The sequence below is a fragment of the Triticum urartu genome, chromosome 3A (genome assembly GCF_056163025.1).
Source record: "Triticum urartu cultivar PI428250 chromosome 3A, HENAU_Tu73, whole genome shotgun sequence".
Taxonomy (NCBI): Eukaryota; Viridiplantae; Streptophyta; class Magnoliopsida; order Poales; family Poaceae; genus Triticum; species Triticum urartu.
In genome coordinates this window covers 626801243-626813706 of record NC_141875.1, presented here as the reverse complement: position 1 = coordinate 626813706, position 12464 = coordinate 626801243, and the positions used below count along the sequence as shown (strand labels likewise).

At 42.3% G+C, this 12464-nt stretch overlaps 1 protein-coding gene and 1 pseudogene across 1 annotated transcript; both read right to left on the bottom strand.

Moving 5' to 3' along the window:
- Window positions 1–9621: 9621 nt before the first annotated feature.
- Window positions 9622–10593, bottom strand: LOC147980892 (uncharacterized; annotated as a pseudogene).
- A 163-nt stretch (window positions 10594–10756) lies between these two features.
- On the bottom strand, window positions 10757–12240 carry LOC147980891 (uncharacterized). Its single transcript, XM_087515783.1, has 3 exons — window positions 11180–12240; window positions 10892–11104; window positions 10757–10781 (listed from the first exon to the last, which is right to left on the bottom strand). Exons 1-3 carry the CDS (start codon window positions 12238–12240, stop codon window positions 10757–10759), a joined length of 1299 nt encoding a protein of 432 aa, XP_087371909.1.
- Between the last annotated feature and the right edge of the window lie 224 nt (window positions 12241–12464).

Genomic DNA, 12464 nt, shown 5'->3' with positions numbered 1-12464 from the left:
GATGTTTGCAACAAAGTTGTTAATCATATTTGCAACAATAGTGAATCCAATGTGTGGCATTCACGTCTCTCTCATGTTAATTTTGGTTGCATGTCGCGACTAGCGAAGTTGAACTTAATCCCTAGTTTCACCACTATCAAGGGATCTAAGTGTCAAGTTTGTGTGCAAGCTAAGCAACCTCGTAAGTCTCACACGACTGCGGAAACGAGAAATCTTGCACCAGTAGAGCTCATACATTCAGATCTATGTGAAATGAATGGTGTTTTGACAAAAGGTGGAAAGAAATATTTCATGACGTTAATTGATGACTCCACTAGATACTGCCGTGTGTATCTTCTAAAATCTAAGGATGAGGCTTTGAACTTCTTCAAGATCTATAAAGCTGAAGTGGAAAACCAACTTCATCGGAAAATCAAGAGGCTTAGGTCCGACCGTGGTGGAGAGTATTTTTCCGATGAATTTGATGCTTTTTGTGCGGAACATGGTATAATACATGAGAGGACGCCTCCCTATTCACCTCAGTCAAATGGGGTGGCCGAAAGAAAGAACCGTACTCTAATTGATTTGGTTAACGCCATGTTAGACACATTGGGTCTCTCCAAGGCATGGTGGGGGGAGGCGATATTGACGGCATGTCATGTCCTAAACCAATTTCCCACAAAGAACAAAGAGATAACTCCATTCGAGGAATGGGAGAAGAAAAGGTTAAAACTCTCTTATCTACGAACATGGGGTTGTTTGGCGAAAGTCAATGTTCCAATTCCAAAGAAGCGGAAGCTTGGACCAAAGACTGTGGATTCTGTTTTCCTGGGATATGCTTTTCATAGCATTGGCTATAGATTCTTGGTTTTAAAATCTGAGGTACCTGACATGCATGTCGGTACGATCATGGAGTCGAATGATGCGACTTTCTTTGAAGATATCTTTCCCATGAAGGATATGGCTACCTCATCTAATCAGGAGATGCCTAGTTCATCGAATCAGGAACCAGTTACAATTACCAAACCTGCCATTTCGATAGAACACTTTGAAAGTCCCGTGGAGGAGAACAATGAAGTTCCTACTAGGAGCAAGAGACAGAGGACTGCAAAGTCCTTTGGTGATGATTTTCTTGTGTATCTCATAGATGACACTCCCAGTTCTATTTCAGAGGCCTATGCATCTGAAGATGTTGACTATTGGAAGGAAGCAGTTTGTAGCGAGATGGATTCCATCTTGGCGAATGAAACTTGGGAGATAACTGATCGTCCTTATGGGGGCAAACCTATAGGATGCAAATGGGTATTCAAGAAGAAGCTTAAGCCTGATGGTACTATTGAAAAGTACAAGGCTCGGCTTGTGGCTAAGGGTTATACCCAAAAGGAAGGCGAAGACTTCTTTGATACTTACTCACCTGTGGCTCGACTGACCACTATTCGAGTTATACTTTCACTAGTTGCCTCGCATGGTCTTCCCGTTCATCAAATGGATGTTAAGACTGCTTTCCTAAATGGAGAGTTGGACGAGGAAATTTATATGGAACAACCAGATGGGTTTGTACTAGATGGTCAGGAAGGAAAAGTGTGCAAGTTGCTGAAGTCTTCGTATGGACTCAAGCAAGCACCCAAACAGTGGCATGAGAAGTTTGAAAGAACTTTAATAGCTGCAGGCTTTGTTGTGAACCAAGCTGACAAATGTGTGTACTATCGCCATGATGGGGGCGAGGGAGTTATCCTTTGCTTGTATGTTGATGACATACTGATTTTCAGAACAAATCTGAATGTTATTAAGGAGGTCAAGAATATCCTATCTCGCTGTTTTGAGATGAAGCATTTAGGAGTGGCTGATGTCATTCTGAACATTAAGTTGTTGAGAGACGATGATGGTGGGATTACATTGCTTCAATCTCACTATGTGGAAATATCTTGAGTCGCTTTGGCTATAGTGACTGCAAGCCCTCTCCAACACCTTATGATGCAAGTGTGTTACTTCGAAAGAATCGAAGAATTGCTAGAGATGAATTGGAATATTCTCAGATTATTGGCTCGCTTATGTACTTAGCCAGTGCTACAAGACCTGACATCTCTTTTGTTGTTAGCAAACTGAGTCAGTTTGTCTCAAAACCAGGAGATGTGCATTGGAAAGCTCTAGAGAGAGTTTTGCGTTATTTGAAAGGCACTGCAAATTATGTAATTCACTACACCGGGCACCCAAAGGTGCTCGAAGGGTATAGTGACTCAAACTAGATCTCAGATGCTGATGAGATAAAGGCCACGAGCGGATATGTATTCACTCGTGGAGGTGGCGCTGTTTCTTGGAAGTCTTGCAAGCAGACCATCTTAACGAGGTCAACAATGGAAGCAGAACTCACAGCACTAGATACAGCTATGGTCAAAGCAGATTGGCTTCGTCGGCTCTTGAATGATTTACCGGTTGTTGAGAAACCTGTACCGGGTATCCTTATGAACTGCGACAATCAAACTGTGATCACGAAGTGAGCAGCTCAAAGGATAACATGAAGTCATCAAGACACGTTCAGTGAAGGTTAAGTCTGTCAGGAAAATGAAAAACTCCGGAGTTATTGCATTGGATTATATCCAAACGTCTAAAAATCTGGCAGATCCTTTTACTAAGGGTCTATCACGTAATGTGATACATAATGCATCGAGGGAGATGGGTATGAGACCCACAATATGAGTTGTTCACAGTGGTAACCTATTCTTTGTGATCGGAGATCCCGTGAATTAGATGTGGAAGACAAGCTGTTGGTCAACTGAGAGGAGAGTATCCTTACTATTCACAATACCACTCCATGAAGATGCAATACTCTCCTAATCTGCATGGCAGGTTGATGTATATCTTAATGTGTTCTAAGTGGCTCATTTAAGCAAAGATGTTATCCTACAGAACATCTTTTGAAGAACACACCTATATGAGTCTGATTGTCAAACGTCGCAATCTATGAGAGTAGGGTTCTCTCTAGTAAACTCATGAAAGGTCACGGAGTATGACGCATAAGCTCCACCCGCGGGGAAGACCCACGGTAGCCACGTATCGGTCAAGGCTTTATGTGAAGCTAGATTCGCAGAAAACTTGCATTTCAAGGCCCAGCCCACTGTTCAAGTTGCTTATTAGTGTAGCATAGAGTTCTAGGTGGAAGTTCAACTTAACAGTCTCCACTGCAGTACCGGTATATAAAACAGTGTTTTGGAACCAAAGGCAATTTTTGTGTGCCTCTGGGATCTGGTGGGGGTTTGCTGGAATTTTGTCTATTTTGGGCCTAGCCCAATAGCAGTTTCAGAAATTCTTAATAAATCCTAGAGGCCCACGCAGCCCATTCGTGTAAGGCAAGAGGTGGAACTAAAGTTTAGTCCCACATTGCTAGTTTAGAGGGAGTTGGACCTCTTTATAAGGGAGGTTCTTTCCCCGCTTGTATGAGCATGAGAACAAGAGGGACATCCATGCATGCTCCTCCTCCACCGCCCGCCTCGCCATGCCATGCCTCGTCACAACGCGACGCGCCATGCCGCGGGTTGTGGGAATGAGCCGAGCCGATGTCTAAATTTTTGCCACGCACTACGGGTATACGAAAGGTCACATGGAAGCTGAAAAGATTTTTGTGAAAGTGGAGTTCGAATGTGAACGGTGCAGCCCTTCGGCTGCTAGCTGTTCGCTTCATCTCCGTCTCTTCGTTTCACCTCCCGTCGCTGCCCTCTCGCCTCCTTCTCTTGCGCCTATAAAAGGGAGGTCACTCCTCCTAGAGAGATGCACCAGAACTACTCCTTCCCTCGCCATTGGTTCCATTTCTGAGTTGCTGCTGTCTTCCTCATCCCGGCTTGCGGCGTGCACCACACGTCGGGACAGTAGGCCTCCGAAACCGCACCTTTTGAGTCCTGTACGGGATAAGGGTGATAATGTTTTTGGGGAGCGCTCAGCGCGACTACTGGCTGCTTCATCACGGACGATTCGGTCGCCAACGACTACTTCCCCAACGACGACTTATTCCCGACGTCCACGACCTCCTCGACGACATGGCAGGCAAGGACACCGACCCCAAGTCCAGCGCTTCTGCTGCTGCTGTCCCGTACATGTTCTTCTCCTTTCTATTAGAGGTCCTGCTACAGTTCCTTGTTCTAGTATTTGCCCTAGATATGTTAGACTCTATTTCATATATGCAACTTGCTATATTGTCTGCTCTAGATATGTTTAGTTACAGTTCATATATGAAGATGTTGTTTACCTTCTCTTTGTCAAATCGCATGGCTTGTTTTATCACTACTATACTGGTCATGCTTTATCTAGTATTTCTGTTAATAAAATCATTCGGTAAATTGCTCATATTTCCAACAGCTATTATATTATCAACCTTGGATGTTTTATATGCTATATTATATGATTTTTGGGACTAACCTATTAACCTAGTGCCCAGTGCCAGTTTCTGTTTTTTCCTTGTTTTTGAGTTTTACAGAAAAGGAATACCAAACAGAGTCCAATTGACGTGCCAATTTTTGACGATTTTTTATGGACCAAAAGAAGACCCCGGAGTAAAAGAGTTGGGCCAGAAGAGTCTCGGGCCGTCCAGGAGGGGGGGGCGCCTCCCCCGGCGCATGGGCCTACCTCGTGGACAACTCGGGCATCTCCTTGACGTCAGACCGACGCCAAAAATTCCTATAAATACAGAAACCTCCAGAAAATAATCTAGATCGGGAGTTCCGCCGCCGCAAGCCTCTGTAGCCATGAGAAATCAATCTAGGCCCTCTCTGGCACCCTGCCGGAGGGGGCCATCATCACGGGAGGGCATGGATGGGGATCCCGGAGGAGCCATCATCATCATGAAGGCCAAGGACCAGAGGGAGAACCTCTCCCCATCCAGGGGGGAGGCCATGGAGGAGGAAGCACAAGGTGGAGAACCTCTCCTCCTCTCTCTCTCTCGGTGGCACCGGAGTGCTATCGGGAGGGGAATCATCGCCGCGGTGATCGTCTTCATCAACATCACCGTCCTCATATCTTTTACGCAGTCCACTCCCCCTCACCCCGCTGTAATCCCTACTTGAACATGGTGCTTTATGCCACATATATGATCCAATGATGTGTTTCCATCCTATAATGTTTTGAGTAGATTTCCTTTGTCTATGGGTTGATTGATGATCTAGATTGATACGAGTTGTATGTTTTATTTTGGTGCTGTCCTATGTGCCCTCCGTGTCGCGCAAGTGTGAGGGATTCTCGCTGTAGGGTGTTGCAATACGTTCATGATTCGCTTATAGTGGGTTGTTTGAGTGACAGAAGCATAAACCCGAGTAAGGGGGTCGTTGCGTATGGGATAAAGGGGACTTGATGCTTTAACGCTATGGTTGGGTTTTACCTTAATGATCTTTAGTAGTTGCGGATGCTTGCTAGAGTTCCAATCATAAGTGCATATGATCCAAGAAGAGAAAGTATGTTAGCTTATGCCTCTCCCTCATATGAAATTGCAATGACGACTATCGGTCTTGTTAACAATTGCCTAAGACAATTCCCCACACCGATCCATCATTATTCCACACTCGCTATTTATAATATTTAGTAATATATTCTAACTTTATGATAACAGCCCCTACTTTTATATTTTAGCTCTCCGATATCATGCAAAGCTATCCACTTCATACCAACAACATAGTTTTATTTCTTGTTGCTAGTTGGAAGCAAACGTTCGGTGTACGTAGAGTCGTATTAGTGGCAGATAGGGCTTGAGAGAATATTGATCTTACCTTTAGCTCCTTGTGGGTTCGACACTCCATACTTATCACTTCCACCTTTGGAAATTGCTACGATGATTCCCTGCACTTGGGGATTATCATGAACCTCAACACTCATCGGACTGCATACATCAGTATGTATTATTTCCAACAAGTCTGTTGCTCGCTCCATTGTTCTGGAGAATGGAGTCTTAGTCATCCTGCCCATGAGGTATGGTTCGCAAGCATCAACTGATTCATAATCAAGTGATTCCAAAAGCCCATCAGCATGGATTTTCTTCATGCACTTTACACCAATATGACCTAAACGGCAGTGCCACAAATAAGTTGCACTATCATTATTAACTTTGCATCTTTTGGCTTCAATATTATGAATATGTGTATCACTACGATTGAGATTCAATAAACCATTCACCTTAGGTTGTATGACCATTGAAGGGTTTAATCATGTAAACAGAACAACAATTATTCTCTGACTTTAAATGAATAACCATATTGCAATAAACATGATCAAATCATATTCATGCTTAACGCAAACACCAAATAACATTTATTTAGGTTCAACACTAATCTCAAAAGTATAGGGAGTGTGCGACGATGATCATATCAATCTTGGAACCACTTCCAACACACATCGTCACTTCACCCTTAACTAGTCTCTGTTCATTCTGCAACTCCCGTTTCGAGTTACTAATCTTAGCAACTGAACTAGTATCAAATACTGAGGGGTTGCTGTAAACACCAGTAAAGTACACATCAATAACATGTATATCAAATATACCTTTGTTAACTTTGCCATCCTTATTATCCGCCAAATACTTGGGGCAGTTCTGCTTCCAGTGACCAGTCCCTTTGCAGTAGAAACACTTAGTCTCAGGCTTAGGTCTAGACTTGGGCTTCTTCACTTGAGCAGCAACTTGCTTGCCGTTTTTATTGAAGTTCCCCGTCTTCCCTTTGCCCTTTTCTTGAAACTAGTGGTCTTGTCAACCATCAACACTTGATGTTTTTCTTGATTTCTACCTTCGTCGATTTCAGCATCACGAGGAGTTTGGGAATTGTTTCCGTTATCCCTTGCATATTATAGTTCATCACGAAGTTCTAGTAACTTGGTGATACTAACTAGAGAACTCTGTCAATCACTATCTTATCTAGAAGATTAACTCCCACTTGATTCAAGTGATTGTAGTACTCAGAAATTTTGAGCACATGCTCACTAGCTGAGCTATTCTCCTCCATCTTGTAGGCAAAGTACTGTCAAAGGTCTCATACCTCTCGACACGGGCATGAGTATGAAATACCAATTTCAACTCTTAGAACATCTTATATGTTCCGTGGCGTTCAAAACGTTTTTGAAGTCCCGGTTCTAAGCCGTAAAGCATGGTGCACTAAACTATTAAGTAGTCATCATACCGAGCTTTGTCAAACGTTCATAATGTGTGCATCTGCTCCTGCAATAGGTCTGTCACCTAGCGGTGTATCAAGGACATAATTCTTCTTGCAGCAATGAGGATAATCCTCGGATCATGGATCCAATCTGCATCATTTCTACTAACATCTTTCAACTTTATTTTTTCTCTAGGAACATATCAAAAAATAAACGGGGAGCTACATCACGAGCTATTGATCTACAACATAGATATGCAAATACTATTAGGACTAAGTTCATGATAAATTTAAGTTCAATTAATCATATTACTTAAGAACTCCCACTTAGATAGACATCCCTCTAATCATCTAAGTGATCATGTGATCCATATCAACTAAACCATGTCCATCATCACGTGAGATGGAGTAGTTTTCAATGGTGAACATCACTATGTTGATCATATCTACTAAAAAATTCACGCTCGACCTTTCGGTCTCAGTGTTCCGAGGCCATACCTGCATATGCTAGGCTCGTCAAGTTTAACCCGGGTATTCTGCGTATGTAAAACTGTCTTGCACCCTTTGTAGATGAACGTTGAGCTTATCACACCCGATCATCACGTGGTGTCTCGGCACGACAAACTTTGGCAACGGTGCATACTCAGGGAGAACACTTTTACCTTGAAATTTAGTGAGAGATCATCTTATAATGCTACCGCCGAACTAAGCAAAATAAGATGCATAAAGGATAAACATCATATGCAATCAAAATATGTGACATGACATGGCCATCATCATCTTGTGCTTTTGATCTCCATCTCCAAAGTACCGTCATGATCTCCATCGTCACCAGCATGACACCATGATCTCCATCATCTTGATCTCTATCAATGTGTCGTCACATGGCCGACTCACCAACTATTGCTTTTGCAACTATTGCTATCGCATAGCAATAAAGTAAAGCAATTACATGGCACTTGCATTTTATGCAATAAAGAGACAACTATAAGGCTTCTGCTAGTTGCCGATAACTTTAACAAAACATGATCGTCTCATACAACGATTTATATCTCATCACGTCTTGACCATATCACATCACAACATGCCCTGCAAAAACAAGTTAGACGTCCTCTACTTTGTTGTTGCAAGTTTTATGTAGCTGCTACAGGTTGAGCAAGAATCGTTCTTACCTACGCATCAAAACCACAACGATAGTTCGTCAAGTTAGTGCTGGTTTAACCTTGTCAAGGACCGGGCGTAGCCACACTCGGTTCAACTAAAGTTGGAGAAACTGACACCCTCCAACCACCTGTGTGCAAAGCACGTCGGTAGAACCAGTCTCGCGTAAGCGTACGCGTAATGTCGGTCCGGGCTGCTTCATCCAACAATACCGCCGAACCAAAGTATGACATGCTGGTAAGCAGTATGACTTGTATCGCCCACAACTCACTTGTGTTCTACTCATGCATATAATATCTACGCATAAACCTGGCTTGGATGCCACTGTTGGGGAACGCAGTAATTTCAAAAAAAATCCTATGCACACGCAAGATCATGGTGATGCATAGCAACGAGAGGGGAGAGTGTCATCCACATACCCTTGTAGACCGTAAGCGGAAGCATTATGACAACGCAGTTGATGTAGTCGTACGTCTTCACGGTCGACCTATCCTCAGTACCGAACGTACGGCACCTCCGCGATCTACACACGTTCAGCTCGGTAACGTCCCGCGAACTCACGATCCAATAGAGCTTCGAGGGAGAGCTTTGTCAGCACGACGGTGTGATGATGGTGTTGATGAAGCTACCGACGCAGGGCTTCGCCTAAGCACCGCTACGATATGACCGAGATGAATTATGGTGAAGGGGGGCATCGCACATGGCTAAAAAGATCAATGATCAACTTGTGTGTTCTGGGGTGCCCCTGCCTGAAGGAAATATGCCCTAGAGCAGTGGCGAGTCTAGAACAAAATTGGAGGGTGGGCTCAAAGTTAACGGCGGAAAAAATGAAATGTTCCTTTCAAGAGAAACAACATCATCTCGTAATTCTTTTATCCAAATGAGCTAAGAATATCACAGAATACTACTGGAAGCATCTAGTGTTGACTCTAATTGTTTTGGGATTTTTGAAAAATATTAAATTTTGAGCTGAAATTTGAATTTGTACAGCTAAATAACCATTATCTCCTTGTCCTTTTGCCAAAATGTAATCAAACTTTCCCAGAGTACTAACTAAAACATGCGGTATTCATTTAAGCATACCAGAAAGGTTCATACAATTCACAGACCAGGGCATCAAAGTACGAGAGAAGCAATAACAAAAGACAATGAGATGTTGCTTCTTACTATAGGTCAGTACTGCTACTGGTATTGTAGTTATAGAATAGCTTCACACCAAAATATAGATATGTATGCCCAAGATCCCTCGCTCAAGTCACCAACCACAGGCCGTCTGTCCAAATTAGCACACTTGTTAGTGATACAACAATAATTCATGCACATGTAAGTATTAAAACTAGTAACACTAACATATATACCTCTAAGGAATCACATTAAACTCATAAGGCAAATGTCCTTTCCGATCACTCATTTTCTGAAATTGTATCATGATTTTGTCATCGTGAATGCTTCTGAATATCTCTTTCTCACAATAGCACACCATTAAATCATTTAGTCAATCATCTGATAGTTTGTTGCGCAAATCTGTCTTGATGATCTTCATTGCTGAAAATATTCGCTCAACTGATGAAGTTGCTACAGGAAGAATGAGTGTCAACTCAATGAGGCGATATACCAAATGGAAAGTTGTGTGTTTCGTTGTTTCAACCATCAAATGAGCAAGTGTGGACATATCCCGGCATCCATTAAATTCATCACTTCTCCTAATGTTCATAAGGAATCTGGGGAGGTGTACTCTTAGCAACAACCGGTCAGCTTCGGTGAAGTCCTCATCATAAATTTCAGCAAGACGAATAAGTTTGTCAACGTCAAACTTTGCAAAGTTGTTTGCTGGATTAAGACAAGACATGCAAGCCAATAACTCAGTGGAAACTTCATTGAATCGGTGATTCATCTTGGTGATAGTTGCATCAATGGCAACATCGAATATGCTAACCTTGTAATAGTGAAGCCGAGTCACCTTATTCTTAGTGCGAACAGATTGGCCCATTGTTCCAACAAGATCATCCATGTTTGGCACATCAATATCATGTGTTTCACAAAAGTTCTTGGCTTGGCAAAATAAAGGCTCCCAACCATTGTCCCTCATGTCCTGTAAGCTTTATTTCACATCCAAGATCAAACGCATGGCCTCAACAATATTTTGATTCTTCCTTTGCAAAGCTTGGGATAGTTGATTTGTGTTGCTCAACAAGTTTATTAAGAAGAACATGATGAACACAAATTCAAAGCATTCCATGTTTTTAAGCAAACCTCTAGCTCCACCTTGGCATGTGTGTTCCCGAGCATCAGCCACAACAATTCCTAGCACATCCACCATAGCATTCCACATTGTGAATATACGAAGCAAGGTTTTGAGGTGTGAGCCCCAACGAGTATCTCCTGGTCTTGTTATGTTAGATTCTTGATGCAACCCGGTACCGGCTGAAATCTTTCCATTCTCCATCAAATCTAACAATTCATCTTGATGTTTGGCAAGTAATGCATCTTTCCTTTTACAAGATGAACACACTTGAGTCACTATCAAGGGAATATAATTGAAGAAATCAGCAATAGCAGGACTACATTGAGCAACGGTGACAACCACCAATTGTAACTGGTGAGCAAAGCAATGAACATAGAATGCATACGGTGCTTCATCTCTAACCAATTTTTGCAAACCATTGAACTCCCCTCTCATATTTGAAGCCCCATCATAACCCTGACCACGTAGCCTGGAAATTGACAAACCATGATATTCCAACACATCAACTAAAGCTTCTTTAATTCCAGCAGATGTGCAATCTGTGATGTGCTTAATGGCAAGGAATCTCTCTTGGAGCACTCCATGATCATCTAGAAATCTACGTGCATCACGAAATCAGATTAGTAAACATTACTAGTGCAATATAAAAACACTAAAAGATGGTATGTGTTACCTCAAAATCACCGCCATTTGCTCCTTTATTGAACAATCTCTAGCCTCATCAATAAGTATTGAGAAATTCTTATCTCCAATGTCATTCTTAATAACTTTGGTTACCTCCATCACACAAGCTGTAGCAAGGTCCTTTTGGATGTCAGAACAAATCATTTGTGCATTTCCAGCCCCCTTATCAAATGCATCCTTCACATCTTCCTTCTTGTCCTTATACCAGTCCAATAACTCTCTAAAATTGCCCTTGTTGATGGAAGTGGAGGATTCATCATGCCCACGGAAAGCTTCACCTTGTGCTATGAGATACCTTGCACAATCCAATGATGCAGTTAGGCAGATTTTATAAGATATCTCAGCCTCTTTGCTGTACACTCGGAATTTGGTAACCACACTTGCTCGTTGATTGTTGAAATCATCACAATATCCCCTAGCAATGTTGTGGTAACTAGATTGACCACCAACATGCTTTTCAAAACTAGCTAAACCTGTTTTCCAACGAGTGTACCCATTTTTTGTGAAAACATCATTGCCAAATCTAATGGCTTGGGATGGTTTCTTGAAAAGGAAGCAATGAAAGCAAAACGCAGCCTCCTTATCCACACTATATTCCAACCAATCAAAATTGTCAAACCACGCACGCTGAAAGGATCTCCAAATTTTACCATCCTTTGTCTTCTTGAATTTATGCCCAATAGCTTTGTTTCGCTTGTTCAACAAATAAGCTCTTCTCACATCACTTCTAATTTCAGGGGCATAATCTTCTATTGGTATTCTAAGTCCTGGATCAACAATAATTTGACTTGGATGAAATTCTAGTATAGGCATTCTTGGTTGGTTTGTACTCTCATCAAATGTGGTGTCATTTCTCTCATTGCTTGGAGTTGAGGGATCAGGTCTCTTATTAGTTGAAGTAGGAACTATGGTCACTACAGCGAGGGAAAGGGGATCTGGGTTCACATTCGCTGGGATCAGTGGACTGGCTGGGATAGGATCAGGTTCGACACGAGGAGTACTTGAACTACTTGCAAAAAAACTGTTTATGCTCATATTTTTTCTCTTCATCTCTGCAAATCTGCAAATAATTTGCATAGAAATAGGACTTAAATTAATTAAGATAACATGAACTAGCAAGTAGCAACTACAAATGTGCAGAAATTATTGATTCAAATTACCCAGCCGGCCAACAGTGAGCACGCGTCAACGCCTCAACTCCTTCAGCAACAGGCAGCAGCAACAGCAGTAGTACGCCTCTGATGCTCCGACTTAAAGGCTTGGCTGGCACCTGG

What these genes read in the sequence shown, in the direction of transcription:
- LOC147980891 (XM_087515783.1), bottom strand. Translation starts at nt 12,240, where the DNA reads ATGAAGAGAAAAAATATGAGCATAAACAGTTTTTTTGCAAGTAGTTCA. An exon ending in CAAATGGCGGTGATTTTGAG is followed by an intron (nt 11,105 to 11,179) that starts GTAACACATACC and finishes TGATGCACGTAG; the next exon opens with ATTTCTAGATGATCATGGAG. An exon ending in TTGGTTAGAGATGAAGCACC is followed by an intron (nt 10,782 to 10,891) that starts GTATGCATTCTA and finishes TTCCCTTGATAG; the next exon opens with TGACTCAAGTGTGTTCATCT.